We start from the raw sequence: 19,088 nt of genomic DNA on the forward strand, positions 1-19,088 counted from the left end.
ATTCAGACATGTTTGCTAGGTCACTAAAAAAATTCAAACAAAAAACCAGCATCTAGAAAGATGAATATGATTTTAAACAAGTAATTTTTTTCAATTTAAAGCTCTACAATTTATTACATGCACCTTGTACTTGTTACTAGAACTTTTCTAAGTTCCTCAAAATATTCATTAAATTTCTCATTAAACTGCACCCTGCTCATTTTAATGGAATCAGAATTGGAACCTTTATTATTATAAGCATACATTAATCAAACTTTTTAAATTATAAAAGGTGTAACAAAATCATGTCATATTTGTTATGCCACCATAAAAAAATAATATTTTCTAATATTAAACACAAAGGCATGCCACTTCACAATGCTGAGTAAAATGAAAATGAGCAACGGCAATAGCAGAGAAATGTCATGAAAGTGTCATGCCTTCTTACCTGATTTTAGGACTATTTAAAGAAATTTATAGGGGAAAAGAAACAGGAGAAATAGAAAGCGAGGAATCAGACTGGAAAAAGCAAAATGCTATGGCTGGATGACATATTTAATGTATTTTTTTCTTAATGTTACACTCAGAATCAATAATAGGATAAAGTCACAATGGGCTTTTTGCTAAATGTAATAAATTACATGAAAAGACATTATATATTTGTCTCCTCTGAGCATAACATATGCAGATGTAAAAATGAGTTACACAGAAAGAAAGAAAAATGATGCTGTTAAAATCAGAAGTATGAAAGCCTTAGAAATCTCTCAAGTGGAAAAAAAAGAGGTAAAATTGCATTCTTTGATATAGATGATAGATCTCACCTTGGATATTCTGCTTTCCCACTCACCTGAATGGAAATTACACAGGTGGGGAGAGCAGTGTAACAGTTGACATTTATCATGCAGATCTTAGAGCAGAATTTTGTGCATTACCTGCATTCTCTTCACCCCCAACTTCCCCACCTATGTACTTAAACATTTACCACATACTGAAACTACAGCGTATTGATGGGTTTTGTCCATAATATAATTTATATTTTAAAATTAAGATTGTTAACTATGTTATTTAACCCTATAAAACTATTAGATTTTCCATTAAAAGTAATTTTGCTTATCTTCTAACTAACACATATGCTATTTTTAAGAGTACTTTAAGAACCCTTCTAGATGTATTATAATATAAACATTTATTACATTACCTGAGGATTATAAGCAAAACAAAAGAATACAGAGCATGTGAGTGCATGCTTCAATATCTAATGCAGCCACAACAAACAAGAGTGAAAAATAAACATCAAGCTTTACCTTATGGGAGATGCCATTCACTGTTAGACAATGAAATAACTTTTTACAACAGATCATTAAACTATAGGAAAAAGTCCTCAGGGCTCTGGTTTGTGAGGTTTAATTATTAGCTTCAAAATAATTCAACTATCAGTAAACACCCTGCTAGTCCACAACTGTGGAAGTAATCTCTGCGCATATAGCTTTGTTTGATTCAAACCAATTGTACAATGCAATAAGTTTTAGAAAAAAATTTCAACAATCCAAACATCTGTGCTAGAAACACAAGAGTTGAAATCAATAGTGTTCTGTAATACATGTTTTGAAATATTGACCTATTTCCTTAACAATCCTTATGTTTATTCCCTAGCAAATGAAATAGGGTAATAGATTTAGGTTAACAATAAAAGTGTAAAAATTTAATTTGTTTTTGGAATATTTTTATATTGAATGTTTCTATCGGATTCTTAATTTACACCTTTAAAGAAACAAATGTATTGATATAGCCAAATGAATATCATTCATTTTCCCCGGTTTTAGTCTATGGTGTTTACATTCATCTGATAAAGCAGGCACAGTAGGGAATATATAAACATGTGCTAATGACTGAAAGAAACTTGGTTTTGCTAGATGGTCTGTATTAGCTTCTAGACAGATGCTCTATGCAAGTTACCAGCTGTTTGCAAGGAAGTACTTCTTATATTTCTAGAGCATGAGTGGATACCAGAAAAAATGAACAATTAATTTTCTGTATCATTACCACAATGAAGCCAATATGAATTAACAATACAAAACAAAACAGAAATGAATGTATACTTTAAACATAAGGGATTATCAAACTGCTGAAACATGCAACCACCATTTTTTATTTAAAATTTATTTTGGTAACGTGTGAAAAAATGCACTGGATTTGAAACAGATTGTACTTGTGATGAAGTATAAAAATTAAAAACATCAAATACAGTACCTGGCAGAGCGGGCTCCTAGACTAAAGCCCATGTATCCTTCAGCGGGCAGGGAATCATCTCCCAACTCTTTTAGATCCTGTGGCCCAAGATATTTGTCTGTATCGCCTGTCATTGCATCCTCACCTGCCAATATAAAAGCAAATTGAAATCAGAAGTTACATGTAATATAAATCTTCATATGTTCAGTAATTCATAATATCCTTCCACTACTTTCCAACAAGTAATCAATCACATCACATCCCCAGAGGTTTTTTTCCATAGCAGAAAGTCAATGATCTACCATCTGCATAGGTTTGAAAAAAAATTATATACAAGCGGTTAGTATAAGGGGCCAAAGTTCTTGATACTATAACTCCACTGATTCAAGAGTTATACCGGGAATGAAGTTAGTCAATTGTTCTTACAACCTAAGCCTCTCTCTATGGGTTTAACACCATTTAACGTCTTTGCCCCTTCCTTACAAAAAAAGATATGAAGCTGAATGAAAGGCAGGTCATTCTATAATCTTGAATAGCTGTTTTTAGTCATTATCTGTTTGCACTCACATTGGAGAGTGAAGCATGTTTGAATGGACACTGAATGGAAGGCCAGGCCCACCTCTTCTTTTGATTTTCTCCCAAACGTTTTACAAACTTGAATTAGTATTAGATTTTTCTTAATACTTTTTATATTATTATAGGCTGAGATTCCTAATAGTAAGATCATTTTATTAAGATAAAATAAATCATTTGTCAAGAATTTTCATTACTGTATATGATGGGGGAGTGACATCATGACTAATATTAGCCTAGATTAGAGCAAAACATATCTCTAAAATATTCTTGAATTACTAAGAATCTGAAGTTAAAAATTCACCCCAATGACTGTGCTAATTTCAACAATGCTAGATATATATGAACTAACAGCTGCTTAGATATTAATTGGGAAGTAAAAACCTAGTAAATTTGTAAAAAGCAAAAAGAAAAACTGAAAGTAACAAAAGCTGCTCTTTAAAAAGAACACAGTACGGTAAGAAAGGGTTAACAAACTAACTTGCTTTCACTAAGTGCATCTGAACACCATTACATCATACTGAAAACTACATTCCAGCAGTGACAGCGCAGGTCTAAAATATGCCCCTTGTGGTTTTAGGATTTTCTTTACTGTCCTCTCTATAGTACAGAGCACTGTAGCTAAATTTATTACATTATAAATTCAGACTCTATCCCTTTTCTTGTTGAACACATTTTTGAGTATACAAAAGCTGCACAAAAGAGAAAAGAGTTCAGATGGTGCATTTACAAAGGGGATTGATTCATAAACCTCAGCTATATTTTTCCAATTTCTTCATTCAGTAGCGTTTAGACTTTCCATTCACTTAACTCAGGAAACCACAGACTGAGCTGTTTTTAAACTACCAATCAATTCTAAAAATACCCAGCTACTGCTTTGCAAAGGACAAAATAAACAGATCAACTTTCTACTGCAACGCAGCAACAGAGATTATTTTAAGTAACAATTTAAAGGCTAAAATGTTTGTAATACACCATAGAGCATGAAATTCTGAAAAAACAACATTAAATACTAAATTTAACTTTAAAAGTCTTACTGTTTTGGAAAGCCATTTTCACCAGTCTGGTCTATAAGATTTTTTTTCCTGATGTTTCCAAGAATTCCTATTAGTCTTTAAGAAGTGATTAGGAGTTAATCTCCAACCCAGCACAAGCAAACTAATTCCTGTGGGTCATATTCACTTTCCACACAACTGAGATCTTCTTAACACCTTGATCTCTTCGTACGTATTTTAAGAAATGTGCATCTTTGTCCTCTCAACTCAAATAAAAAATCTTTGCAAATATGAAACAAAGTGAAAAATAATGACAACTTATTTGAGGTTAAGACCCTTTTTAATCACTCTATAGACATCCTTTTAAAGCTTCTTCTGATTGGATTAAAACTTCTTTGGCAAGCCTCTTGAATGGCGACATAAATGCAAGCACTTGAGTTATTTGTATGTAAATAGGGGTACTGCTAGGGTGTAGCTTTTCTGTAACTTGACACCAAGGGAAGGCTCAGAGGCTAAACATGTAACACAGTGCTGCCTGGGGCTGCCCAAAATCAAGGAAAACGGAGCTAGGCACAGAGTACTCCATTGGCCGGAGATTCCGGCTGAACTAGTATTAATGCGACATTATAGGCACCGGGCTACATACGCTAAAGAGACAAGGGTACATACACTAAAGTGCTGGTTGGATCAGGGAGTGCCACTGAGCTGACAGTGATTTTTCAGATCTCGGCTAAGCAGGAAACAGGACAGAGGTGAAGGGGCGGAAGGGGTTGCCTTGGAGCTCTGAAGCGGACTCGAGGATTTGGAGGAAAATCTGGTTCCAGCGCTACCCAGAACCGTGCAGTGCAATCTTTCAGCCCCGGTTAGGGAGCAACAAAGACAAGTTTAGGTAGCGATGGCTGAGGTCCGGGCTGCCTGCAACACAGAGACCTCTCGTCTCTGGTGGGTGGGGAGAAAGGAGGGGGAATGTCACCCTGCCACCAGGAGAGAGCCGCAGGAAACAGGAGACGGGTGGGTGTCTGGGAGTGGAATCTCTGGGTCAGCTGGAAAATTCTCCCCCGGTCTCTCCCCTCCTCCCATTCCACACTGTGTGTTGTGCTGCTTTGCAGCGGTGTGAAGGGGAGCCACATGGTGATCTCCACACGCCTCTGTTGGGCGCTTTAATCCCTTTCTGCGCGGCGAGCACACCCGGAGCGCAGCAGCCTGAGTGGGGGCGAGACAACATGGGGGGTGGGGGGATCCGAGCCTCCCCCGCTGCAGCCGCATTCCTGCGGGCAGCGGAATGGCGGAGAAGGAGACAGGCGCATTGCAGGAGAAAATCAAACATGAAGGGTTAGATCCCGAAGCCTCCACTCTTCCATCAGAAGGCGATGCCTTGCCGTGCTCGTTACAGAGCCTTCAAATGGCTTCATCAGTTGTGGCTAATCCTCAGCGTATAACCACATACCTACAAGCACTTCCCCTGCCACAGCTCAACTTTTCGGGTCTGGCAAAGCCATCCGGACCGTCAAGCAGTACAAAGTCTCCCCTGGCCACGTGCTCCTGTAGAAGCTCACTTACTGAGAAGATTTCAGAGTAGCAGCCGTGTTAGTCTGTATTCGCAAAAAGAAAAGGAGTACTTGTGGCACCTTTTCTTTTTACTGAGAAGAGAGATGGCCCCAGGAAAGGAGTTCGAATGTGGATCCAGATCAGATACTAAACTTTCCTACACTGATGGGGCGTTTGGAACCCATAGTTTGATTCAACCCCACTATAGAGATAAGAAAAGGAGGACTTGTGGCACCTTAGAGACTAACATTTATGTGAGCATAAGCTTTCGTGAGCTACAGCTCACTTCATCGGATGCATTTGGCTGTAGCTCACGAAAGCTTATGCTCACATAAATGTGTTAGTCTCTAAGGTGCCACAAGTCCTCCTGTTCTTTTTGCGGATACAGACTAACAGGGCTGCTATTCTGAAAACTATCGGGATAGATAGGGATAGCCACAAAGTTTGGATCCAGATCTAAATTCTTCCCAAATGCAAGGGTGCTCAGATCCAGAGCCCCATTTCCTTATCGGAAGGATTCAAATGAGAATGATCAGAGAGAAAACTGAAATACACACGGGGTCACACGCCCCCTCCCCAGATTTCTGCCAGGGTTCACACCAGAATGTGGCTAGCAGCCTTTCAGCATTGTGTGGGAGGGAAGGGATGGGAGCTGCTCCAACCGCAGGAGGGGAGGGATGACCTGCCCCATGTCTTTGCAGAGCTCATCTCTTCCTCCCCCTGCCCAGGTGTGACTGGAAGCAGCTTGTCCCTTCCTACCCATACAGCGCTGAATGGCAGCTAACACCTCTAAGCTGCTGCTGGCCACCAACAAAACCCAGCTGCCTCCAGTCCCCCGGCTACAGCACGGGCAGGAAGGGGTTAAGCTCTAAGGATACATTTGTTAGTAATAAATTTGTTAGTCTCTAAGGTGCCACAAGTACTCCTTTTCTTTTTGCGAATACAGACTAACACGGCTGCTACTCTGAAACCTAAGGATACATTGTATGCCAGGGCCCAGGGAACCTGACTGCTGGGGCTTCAGCAAACCCGGCCAGAGAGGTGGCTCAGCAGGGAAAGGAGCCTAGGGGATGGAGCAGCCCTGTCCCAGCCACCACTCCAGAGCTTAGCTGATTTAGCTGAGGGGTGGAGAGGCTTCCCCATGCCAGTACTGTGTGGGGCTTTGGCACATGCAGGGCTTGGCTCCTCCTGGCCAGTGCTCTGGGCTGAAGGGTCTTGGGCTTTCCCAGGGAAGTGGCCCAGCCAGAGGTAGAGGGGGAAGGAAGGAGCCTGCTGGCCAGGCTGTTGGTGAGCTGAGCGCTTCGACCAGGGGCTGGTTCTCCACACAGCCCTGGGAGCGGGTTGCTCCCCACCAAGGGGATATGGAGGAGCAGCAGGGTGGGGAATGGCAAAGGGGCAAAGCAGGGAGAGGACAACAAGAGGGGGAGCTTGTAAAGGACGGATGGGTGGGCAGCAGAGGTGACACATAACCAGATGCCACCTGGCACCTGCCCACACACACCAGCTACCACAGCTCACAGTGCACACCCAGCGCCGGCCAGAAACAGAACAGGTCCCTCCTGGCTGAGAGCTGGCATGCAGCAGGATCTGCGCTGATAGACCGGCAGGGGGGGCGGATGGCCTCACCCCCAGCCTTGTACCTCCACCCCATCATCAGCCCCCCATTCACCGCTGGTGCGCAGGGATCTGGCCAGCAGCAGGACCCACTAGTACTGAGGGGAGAGACAGAAAATACGGAACATTTTGCTTGTTTTTAAGAAAAAGCCGCGACACCTGCAGGAGGGTTTACATACAGGACTGTCCCTTTAAAAACAGGATGACTGGTCACCCTACCCTTATTCCTCTCTAGTTTATAAGCAGAGCTTTACTTCTGCTTTGTTATTAGGAGGGTCTATAATTATAAAATTGATTATTTGTAGAAAAAAAGCCAACATCTAAAATCTGCAATCACACACAAAGATTCTAAATCATAGTCTGGTCACATTATACAGTAAAAACCCAGCACCACAAAGCAAACAAATAGGCTCATTTCATTCCTAGGATCCTCAGAATCATCCGTGCCATTTCAGAAAAAAATCTGCCGCCATCCAAGACACTTGTCATCACTGGAGAATCTACCAATAAGGGATATGATTTTGAAGGTGGTCAGAAGCTCTGACAAATTCCTGATCTAAAGGAAATCGTGTGGGAATATGCCAAGACTATTTCACAACTCTGATTATAAAAGAAATATTTGCTAGGTCAAACTTCAACAGCAAGTATCGGACATTAAATCTTCTTTACCATACCATCCTGTGATGCAGAGTATTATTTGGAAGACAAATTTTGATCCTCTGATGAAGTAAAAATCTTTGCCAATGAAAAGATGCAACAGGTGCAAACAAATCTGAGCCTAGGTAAATCCAATGAGCCAGATTAACAACAATGGGATGACTATTTTCATGGCTTCAAGCTGTATCCTAAATAAAAATTACTTTCCTTTCTTTAGTATATTTTCTCTCTACTAGATGTAATGGGAAAAGTAGCAATATTCTCCTATCAATGCATTATGTTGTAAGATCTTCCCACGTGGATCTATACGATCTCTGTTTAAATTCTTAAATATGTACCCATTTATGTAAATACCTTGTTTCAGGTTCTACTAGACATTATTTTTGAGATATGTTTGAGGAAAATCAACCAGGAATTCAGGCTTATGGTAGGCTACTGGAGCAGAGGGATCAGGAATACAGTTGACCTACATCCGGGGCAAGGGACATGAAATAGTCTATAACCTCTGTCCATTCTAATTTGTGTTTAAACTACAAAAAGAGCTTTACACTTATAAAAATATACAAAAAAGAGACAGTTACACTGTAACCACACAAACCATAATGGAGAAAAATCAGTTCATATCACTATAGGTTTATTTTCCCCAGGAATTAAAGAAGAGATCTTTTGGTCCAAATCTTGTACTTTAGACTTGGAAACTTTTCCCTGAGGACTCATAATTGATACAAACATTTTGTGCTTGCAACATACAGAGTTACATCATTAGAGTTGGACAGTGATTTGCACAAAGCCATGGATGGGGGCAGTATGGAGCTGTATTACTCGTTCAGAAGCATTAGGAATAAACTCTACCTCAGAAAGCACAATCTCTCCCAGGGGATGTGCATGCACCCCATGCTTAAGGATAACACGCATTGCTCCCCACCAGACTGGCAGTTCCACTTCACAAACCAGTGTGCAGGAAACATGGGACAAGACCTCACCTTCTCCTTGTGCTTTTCTGGATGTTGTAATCCCTGAAGGGAAAGTATTACTCTTAGATACTAATTTGATAGGTGCATTGATAAACTTCAAGAAGACAAGGTGGACAGGAAACAAGAATGACAACTGGAAAAGGAAGTTGGGAAAATGGAACCAGAATAAAAGCATTGTTTCAGTGTTCAATGTATCTAAACATGAATGGGTATGATACACTGTAAGCAGATATGTAGTAGTACTGGCGCAGAGAAAGGACTTCCTGCAGAAGATATTATGTTTGCCAGATTGGCCAACTAAGCCTACTATTGTCAATATATATCCCCTTCAGAAAAGAATTGAAGAGAAGGCACCCTGCCACTTCAAAAGATAGACAAGAATGTCGAGATTCAAGACACCATTTGCAGGAGCTGCATGTTAGTGGCAAGGAGATTTACAGCTGGGAATATTGAAATGGCTCTTCTGGCTGAGCTGCAGAAACTATACTTCAGAGATTATCCTGTATCATTGCTAATCTAATTGTGAGCTGGATTACCTTGATAGAATACTTCCATCAGGCTGTATAGTCATTTTTACATCCAATAGAATAAAAAAAATTACATGTTGGACATGGTTATTCCAAAGAATTTGACACACTTTCTTTTAATTCTGTGGGAGACTCAAGTAAAATGGATGAAATCAACTCAGACAATCTGGCTGTGTATAATAAAATGAGGTTGAGATGTTGAAACCTAATCCTTTCTGGCTCACATGACAAGAATACTGTGTTTGCAAGGAATATGAACTCAGAAGAAATATGAGGATAAAATACATTTTCAGACAACGTTATACTAGGTGAAGTAATACTAAGAGATGAAGTATCTAGTGAAAAGTAGTCTGAAGACTGACTCCCTCTGTGCTGTGTTACAACTTGGCATCCTTCATCTCTTCTTTCCTATTACACTACAGACTGAAACTGTGTTTTATGAAGGAAGAAAATATCATCTTTATTATCCCTGGATAAACATAGGTACACACATTATTTAGAGGTCATTTGATACTACAGGTAGTAGCCAGTTTGTTATATATTTTTCCCATAAAAATCAAGCCAGCTTCACAGGGAAAAGGACAGGTGACAAACCTGTTGCACAGAGGAGCATATTCTTATTTCTGTCCAAAGACCTGGCTTCACACAAGTATGAATAAATATGAATATCAAACTCCTCAAACTTTACCCAGCTGTAAAATTACATTGCATGTGGAGCGAGACAGATTCCTTCAGTTCTGAATGTTTAAAAACAAAACCCCCATCAACAACAGACTTTCAGAAATGGCAATGTTTTAATCTTTCCTCATTGCATCCTGTTATCCTCCAGTTCCTTCCATGTGCCCCGGGGCCCAACAATATACTCTGATGACCTAGAAGAGTGTCTGTCCAGTAGTGTATGATGGGCTTATCTGTGTGACATCTAGTCACATCAAGATAGGAATCTTCACCATATGGGTTAGATCAGCTTTTTGGGAGTTTAATTGTTGTTTAAATTGAAAAGTTTGTCTGCACCTACCCAAGTCTAAAAAGAAAATGAAACTCCAAGGGCCAACATAAAGAAAGAGCTTCATGCAAGTACTGATACTGCATCTCAGCATACCCTCCACTTGCTCCCTTCTTCCTGCTTCAGCTTCAGCTCACCTTTTCTTGCATCAACTTTAATTGCCTGTTGTCAGTTAGCCTTGATATGTCAGCAGCAGCAGGGCTTCTAGTTTACTCCACAAGGTTAAAATCCTGGCATGTGCCATGCAGGATGCATTCAATCTGTTGGATGTGGCTGCTCAGGCAGGGAGCCCTGAGGCAGACAATAGTTTGTCCTTCAACATCAATGATTGCCTGGGAATTTGAGTCAAGTCTATCCTGACCTCTACCAGCTAAAGGATCCTAACCTAGTTCTCCAGGCAACTTCATGGAGCTTGAAACACTAGCCTACATATGGAGATAACAGAAAGCCTTCAGAGAAGCAAACGATAGCACTCAGGGAAAAATCTAGCTCTTATACGTTCAGGTTTCACTTGTACATATGTGAAATTTCTTTAAAAGTAACATTAAAGTTAAGTTTGCACTTGGAATAAAATCTCCCTACATTTAAGTAAATTACTTATCATCTGAGGAAGCAGTTCAGTGTTAATTTTTCCATTAAGACATATCCTGGTGTTGATGACTATGGTGGCTTCTTTTTTTGTACCTTAGCTGCTTACAAGCATTTAATCCATGTTGGGTACAGTTTCTAAAGTAATCATGTATGACTCAGGTTTGGAACATTTCCAGCTTTGGAAGGAAAAAAGGAAGCGCGAGAACCTTCTTTGTGATCTGGGTTGCTCCTAAACCAATCTGCCCTCAGTGGAGAAAATCAATTACATGTCTGCCATGTAAATATTCATTTACTGGAAACAAGACATAATTTGGGCAAACAAAGTGACAGTTTTCCCACACATTTGTCAATGCCCTTTAGTCCTGCCTCCATAAGACATGCCTAGTGTATCCAAGTCTTTTGTCTCTCTAATGTGGAGACTACCAGTTCGGAGGATGGGTGTTGCATGTGGGTATTTGCACCTTGTGGTCTAGGAGTAAGAGATTGCAAAACTCATTGTCACCTGTAACTAGATATGGGTCTCAGTTGCACCTTGGTTCATAATCCAAACTTTAATTAAGTTAGGGATTGTATGGATCTGCAGTATTAGTTTGTGCCACTCTCTGCTTTAATTTATTCAGTTTGAAACCAGCTCCCTGGAGGTGAGGCTAGTGCACTTCTCAGCTGTGGCACTAGACTATTTACAATAGCCATTATTTACCTAAAAAAGAAAAGGAGTACTTGTGGCACCTTAGAGACTAACACATTTATTTGAGCATAAGCTTTCGTGAGCTACAGCTCACTTCATCGGATGCATCTGATGGGATCTGGTGGGATCCTTTTCTTTTTTGCGAATACAGACTAACACAGCTGCTACTTTGAAACCTGTCATTATTTACCTAGCCATTTCAGGTTCTTTGTAGCAGTTAGTCTTTGTTACCCTGAATGTATTGATTCTCATGATTTTAAATGGGTGTTTTGCATCTACATCCTTGGCCAACACTGAAGATTTATGGGGGGAGGGCATCAAAACCCATAATTTATTATTATTTATTTGTTAACCACCAAAGATGTTCTTGATGCTCAACAAGACACAAAATAAAAACAGCTCCTCTCATGAGGAGTTGGCAATCTAAAAGAAAAAAGATCTCTCTCTCTCTCTCTCTCTCTCTCACACACACACACACACACACACACACACACACTGCACCTTTGACTGCATCATCATGGGTTAATAAAATACCTATTTATTAATCTGAAATCCTATTCACAGAGATAAGGTCTGACAACTATGTGTCTTGGGTTCATTATATACCAAACTGATTGCTTCCTCTATCTAAATTGTTTCATAATCTATTTATATTTTTAAATTGGCCTTTTAAAAATAATAGTTTGTAAACTTTTCAGCTTTCCACAGACCTCAAGACTATTACTGAGAGTCTGTTTGAACTTTGCATCTTGTCTTTGCAGATGCTGCAACACATTAATAAAAGCAACATTTTCAGTCAAATTCTGAGACTATCATTTCATATTTGAACATTTCTTAAATACTGCATCAGTCTTAATTCTAGCACTGTAATATAACAAAATATTATTTCTTTCTTGAGTAATAATGATGTTCAGGTAAGCTACAATAATTTTGTATTGGAATGTGCAGAGTACAAATATAAATGATAGTCTAAAACTTTTATTTTTAACCACAAATGGAAAACAACATTGTTATCCAGTTGGAGTTATATAATAATGGGAACATCTTGGTGGAAATTTTAAAAGAAGAGATTCAGCACATAAATTAAACATTATTTCAACGTAGTGACTGGCTAAAATGGCCTTATATTCTAAAGTTTAAAATACTATAAAAGAAAGTAAAAATAAACATTTCACAAAGCATGGAATCAGAGAAGTCTAAATAAAGAGTTTGAGAGGAAAACTGAGACCATTGCTATAATAGCTACTACTACACTGGGAGAAGTTATAGCTATCATGCAAGCTAATAGGAATAGAATGGGAAGCGTACAAAATACTGTCATTTCTTTCTTCAAAATTTCAGAAACTCTGTTTGATATTTTTATTATGGTCTCTGTGTGGTGCTATGGTATCTTCAGCTTGACGGAGAAATTCATCCAAGTACGAAGAGCAAGGCTCTCTGCACCTATTAACCTCTGTGGCTGTACAGATGGAGGGAGAAAGCAGGTGAAGAGGCCTCCAGGTGGGCTTCTGAACAGAGGAAAATATTCTTATTTCTATCCAAAGATCTGGCTTCACACAAGTGTGAATAATCAAACTCCTGAAACTTTACCCAGCTGTAAAACTATATGGCTCATGGAGCTAGACAGCTTCCTTCAGTTCGGAAATTTAAAAACAAACAGAAAAACCCCATCAACAACAGACTTTCAGGAATGGCATTGTTTCGGTCCCTCCTGGTTGCATTCTATTAACCCCCTAGAAAATAACCTGGGTACTGTGGAGAATGTCTCTGTGCTAGCCATGAACAGGCCAGCATAGAGGGGATGATTAGGACCACAAACCACTGGGATGGTTCAGTGGCTCAAAATCCCCACATAGATGGTGTTGAAGACCAATGGGCTCTATTGCAGCCCCTATAGAGTTCACTACAGAAAGCCTGATTAATTAGGCCCTCTCTGAGCCACAGTACCTTCTCAGGGCTCTTCTTGGGGTGGCACAGCTATATATCTGAGTCTAGCACTATATTGGCAGTCATAGAATCACAGAATATCAAAGTTGGAAGGGACCTCAGGAGGTCATCTAGTCCAACCCCCTGCTCAAAGCAGGACCAATCCCCAACTAAATCATCCCAGCCAGGGCTTTGTCAAGCCTGACCTTAAAAACTTCAAAGGAAGGAGATTCCACCACCTTCCTAGGTAACGCATTCCAGTGCTTCACCACCCTCCTAATGAAAAAGTTTTTCCTAATATCCAACTTAAACCTCCCTACTGCAACTTGAGACAATTACGCCTCATTCTGTCATCTGCTACCACTGAGAACAGACTAGATTCATCCTCTTTGGAACCCCCTTTCAGTTAGTTGAAAGCAGCTATCAAATCCCCCCTCATTCTTCTCTTCCGCAAACTAAACAATCCCAATTCCCTCAGCCTCTCCTCCTAAGTCATGTGCTCCAGTCCCCTAATCATTTTTGTTGCCCTCCGCTGGATGTTTTCCAATTTTTTCACATCCTTCTTGTAGTGTGGGGCCCAAAACTGGACACAGATGAGGCCTCACCAAAGTTGAATAGAGGGGAATGATCACGTCCCTCTATCTGCTGGCAATGCCCCTATTTATACATCCCAAAATGTCATTGGCCTTCTTGGCAACAAGGGCACACTGTTGACTCATATCCAGTAATGCCCACCATTCCCAATTACTGTACTTGCTGTGGTCCTACCAAAATGGGAGTCATCTTCTTTTAAGTACAATAAGTGTCTTATTCAGTGCAAATGTAACTTGCATAACTTGCACTTATGTGACATTACACTAAATGATGATTGGGATTTTATACTCTGAAATCTCATTTTACCAGGGTATGTCTTCAGTATCAAATGAATAATCCCATAATTCACTTTTATGGAGGGTAGACACTAGAAATGTAAAATTTATACCCAATCCTTTCAGAAGTTATCTCCTGTTGTCAGCTGTTTCTTCCCAAGAATGTGTATATTTATCTCTTTGGCAAATGTTAGTTTTTAAAATAAAATACTAAAACAACTCTATTTATGAAGCAGCAGAAAGAATATTCCAGGAAATTATTGGCAATTTGATTTTAAAATAGTGAAGCAAAAGTTCTGGGCAAAATTAGCATGTTAGCAGTAAATCAAACAATTTTCTGATGTACTCTGGTCTAACATACTGATTCTTGTGAGTAGGGTAATAAGAAAAGTTATTGAAAAACAAGAGATTATTTCTAAAGTTAGAGAATAAAATGAATATGTTGAAGTTAAATATCACCGCAATACAAAAATGCACAAATACCTTCTTCAACATCTGACATATATTCACCATCACTGAGAATTTCAGGGGTGTAGGCTTTACGAACTGCATGATTTAAGTAAACAATATAAGTTTATATATATATATCAACAAAATAACATAATGTCATAACTAATCATTTTTTTTGCAACGATTATCCAATGGGGCGGGGTGAAGAATTTAACAAACAATCTATGATACAACAAATAGAATTTTAAAAGTAAATAAAAATTCCTTTTTTGCATACCTTCATCATCAGACATGTCAAGAACTTCATTCATAGTTTCTGGTACATTCATTTTATGCTTTTCTGTGACGGTCTATTAAACATAATAAGATCATTTCAAAGTTCAGACATTTTCATCAGAAAAACATCAATTTATTGTTACATTTATACGTTAAAATACATGACAGACCACATTTATTATCTGAAATTAGCAGAATAAACCTTTATTTTTTGCAGTTTCAACATGTAGCTGAATATAATTATGAAATACAGTACATTCAAATAATAAAACTACCTAATATTATATCAATATATGTAACTATATTCAAGTTCATACAGCAGACAGAATGTTCCGAGGACCCAAAAGATGATCATATCGCCTAAAAGAAACACTGAAAGAATTTAAGGCCAAGATTTTTTTAAAAATAGGAGCCTAAAGTAGTACCTTACTCTTTCTACAGTCCCATTGACTTTAATGGGAGCAAGAGTAACACAATCTAGCCCTAACCTATTAAGTCCTTTACTGCTGTGTGAAGTTTCCTCCTTCCTGCATCAGACTATTTTGTGATTTTGGAGCTAATTTTCTCTGCAATATTTTTAAATACATACCTCACCTTGAACTATCTATATTTTTCATAGCGACAACTGTAATAATATTATGGTAATCTATGATACTCATCAGAAAATTTTGCACACAATGCATTCAGATGGCTGATTTTTACTTCCATCATTTATTCTCATTCAGGTTCAGGGAGCAGTATAAGAAGACTTAGATTTCAGGAAAGCTGAGTTTGCATGCCTGAAATCTTCATTTAAAGTAGCTATATATGACAAGATAGCTCAGAGCTGACCTGCTGGTTTAATAAAAAAGGGGATATTGAAACCCTAATGGAACCACAAACTTTGAAGTAAGAGAGCAGTCAAGCACGAATGATGTTTTGGATCCTACAGAAAAATCTGTACAGGTTTGCTATAGCTGTATCCAAGCCAGGATGCTGAGTGAAATTCAAAGATAAGCCCACATTTGTGTTTCCGCTTATTCTACCACTGTTATTTCCCAGTCATCAGACACAAAGTTCACAAATGATTAACAACGTTGTAGGAGGAAAAATGACTGAAAAGATTCTGGTTGTGGTCTTTGATCCAAACTTTTAAGCTTGTCATTATTCATTTACCTTTATATACTTTATTTTTGTCTAGCTTCATAAATAATTCTGTGGCAAATTTATGTCTCTCTGGCTCCTGTCCTCATTTGATATAATGGAAGCATTCCTTCATGAGCAAAGTAGCTTAGAACTTATTAAAGTTCTCATTTTGTTCTGTGGGAATTATTTAAGGTTAAACTACCAGCTTTAGAAGGTTCTGCCAATGCATGTTCAAAGATTTTGCCTAAGCCATGTCTATACAGACTGAATTGTATGGATCAAAGATCACACACAGAATTTGTTCAGTCATTATTAGAGTTTTATTACAGTATGGGTAAAAAAAAACCACAATACACTAACCCATATTCACCCTTTGTACCACCTTAAATGGAATTACAGCTGGGATAGATTTGGCCAAATATCCTCAAAAGATCTTTAAATTAGATGACTACGTGACAGGAGAATCTAATACCCTCAGTAATTCAGATTCTTGTTGTTGGTGACTGATTACCAACATCTTGATTTTAATGAAAACTATTTTCTGGTTTCTGTGACTAGAGCTGTGTCTAAACTAGAAGGCATTTTGGGCTGTGAAGTCCTTTTTGTACCGTACATTTCTTATAGTCTAATTCACAATATGATGTAATGCAACTTTTCGCTACTTATAGCACATATTAAATAATATACTTCCTACCTATGTGACATGAACCCAACTAGTTCATTAGTTGTACAGTCTACGAATGAGCCTCCTGTATTTGGAGTTCTCAGTGTGCAACAGTGAATATCCTTGTCCTACAATTATCTAGATCTCTACAAGCCTGAGCTTGAGATAACGAGTTCCTGTTTATGCTGCTCTCCTACAACTCTTTTTTATGATGTCAGCTGTTCAATAAGCCTTGTTCCTGTTGTAGAAAAATATTTTAGAATCTCCCTAGAGATAAGTAACTTTTAGAGAAGGTATGAAGAGAGGTGCCAAAAAGATAGAGAAGCAGAAGCTTATTATCCAGCACATCTAACTATATTTCTTTATTTTGAAGTTTATTTTGTTAGCACATTTTAAGACAGAGCAATATGGGTTTTATATAAGCTAATGAATTATAGAACTCAGCTATGGAAGTGACAAGAGGGAAAGCGCACATGAAGTAACAAAGATAAAAGCCAGCTTTTGATCCTGAATGCCTTCTATATATCAACCAACAGGCCACTCACAAGTAAACTGATGACACCACAATTGTGACAGGTGAATATTAACAGTTTTCTGTCTGCAGTGTGCTCAAAAAACAAGGAGGATGTTTCTTTCCTATTTTGTTTTGCTTTAAATAGTAGTTTTAGAAAAAAAAATAATGAAAGAAATTAGCCAGCTTTTTAGAACCAGTATTCACTTGCTTTAAATGGTTTTTCTTTGGTGCAGATTGTGCCCAGCTAGCCTGGTGGCTTACTGGCTCCCTATGTCATGAATAGTAGCATGGGTGTGATCTGCACAAGCCACTACATTCTCCTCCCTGTGAGGGGGATAGGTGGGGGTAGGCAGAACTGAGTGGGGACTGGGCAAAGCTTTGGCTCCATGTCCCCACATGCTGGGTGGCATAACTGTGCCAGGTAAGTACCCATAGCAGTTTACTCACTCTCTGGATGAGCAGAGTCACAATCTCCCTTCTGGGCTCCAGGGACAGTGCAACTACACCCCCCCCTTACCAAAGCAGATCATTATCTCATGATCTGACCCTTTGTAGATACCATGAGGATTTATGTGATAATTCATAACATCTTGTGCTGTTTGCGTTTCAACAAATATCCGCACAAGATATCTCAGTATCGCTTCTTTTGATAACTTTGTACAGCAACCATCAGTTGAAAAAGAAAAAAATATGGGAACAATTATCCACTTCCTTTACTAAGTCAAAAGTAGGAGGTACAAATGAATGTTGGTGTTTATCATCCCAACAATATCAATTTATGTAGGTACAGATCCATAGCCAAAGACAATAAGAGAAGATTGGTTAACAAAGGTCAGTGACATCGTAAGACCGTGGTCTTCAACCTTTTCATGCCCACGATCACTTTTTGAATTTAAGGGCAACCCAGGATCTACCCCACCCCTTCCCTAAAGCCCCACCCTGCTCACTCCACCCCCTCGTCGCTCGCTCTCCCTCACCCTCCCTCACTTTCACGGGTTGGGGTTTGGGAGGGGGTGTAGGCTCTGGGCTGGGGCCAAGGGGTTCACAGTGTGAGAGGAGGCTCTGGGCTGAGCCTGGGGCAGGGGTTAGAGTGTAGGAGGGGGTGAGGGGTGCAAGCTCTGGGAGTGTGTTTGGGTGCAGGAGGGGGCTCTGGGCTGGGGCAGAGTGTTGGGGTGCAGGCTCTGGGAGGGAGGTCAGGGCTGGGGCAGGGGAAGGGACTTAGGGTGCAGGAGGGGGTATGGGGTGCTTGCTCCGGGAGGGGGCTCAGGGCTGGGGTGTGGTCTCCTGCCGGGCAGCTCCTGGTCGGCGGTGCAGCGAGGCTAAGGTAGGCTCCCTGCCTGGCCAGGCCCCACACTGCTCCTGGAAGGGGCCACTGTGCCTCTGCAGCTCCTGGGATGGGGGGCACATGGCTCTGTGCGCTGCCCCTCTCTGCTGCCACAGTTTCCTGTTCCCAGCCAATGGGAGCTGTGGGGGTGGTGCTTGCAGGCAGGAACAGCACGCAGAGACCCCTACCCCCCAGGGTCACGGGAGCATGCTGGCTGCTTCCGGGAGCAGTGTGGGGCTGTGGCAGTCAGGGAGCCTGCCTTAGTGGCAGCCCCACTATACCACTGGAGATCACGATTGACAGGTTGGTGACCACTGTCGTAAGATATTGTCATCACACTATTAATATTGTGATGATTTTGTCATTAATCAGTGAACAATATTGGGAGAACATGCCTGTGACCCAGGAACCTCTTAGTGCCAACTGGCAAGGGGCAAAGAGGGAGTGTATACAGGGTACAGGAATCTTCTGTGTCTGGTGCATGCATTCAAGTTCACCAAAGAATGTCATGTGAGCTCTCAAACAAGAGCCAGTGTCACACTGGTCATCACTATTATTG

The 19,088-nt window shown here is 40.0% G+C and overlaps 1 protein-coding gene across 45 annotated transcripts in view; it reads right to left on the bottom strand.

The window, feature by feature from the left end:
* The window catches only part of ANK3 (ankyrin 3), a 540,818-nt gene that overhangs the window by 86,822 nt on the left and 434,908 nt on the right, over positions 1-19,088 (bottom strand). For 26 of the 45 annotated variants that reach the window (XM_043519062.1, XM_043519061.1, XM_043519051.1 and 23 more), the window contains 3 exons: positions 14,904-14,976; positions 14,660-14,722; positions 2,230-2,353 (listed from right to left, as the gene is read on the bottom strand). In XM_043519062.1, the coding sequence (XP_043374997.1) occupies positions 2,230-2,353; positions 14,660-14,722; positions 14,904-14,976 (260 nt within the window). Of the gene's footprint in view, positions 1-427; positions 440-2,229; positions 2,354-3,818; positions 4,152-14,659; positions 14,723-14,903; positions 14,977-19,088 lie in introns of those variants that run through there. The other 19 variants (XM_043519064.1, XM_043519067.1, XM_043519066.1 and 16 more) reach the window with 5 other exon arrangements.

This window comes from Dermochelys coriacea, chromosome 7 (assembly GCF_009764565.3).
Source record: "Dermochelys coriacea isolate rDerCor1 chromosome 7, rDerCor1.pri.v4, whole genome shotgun sequence".
Lineage (NCBI taxonomy): Eukaryota > Metazoa > Chordata > Testudines > Dermochelyidae > Dermochelys > Dermochelys coriacea.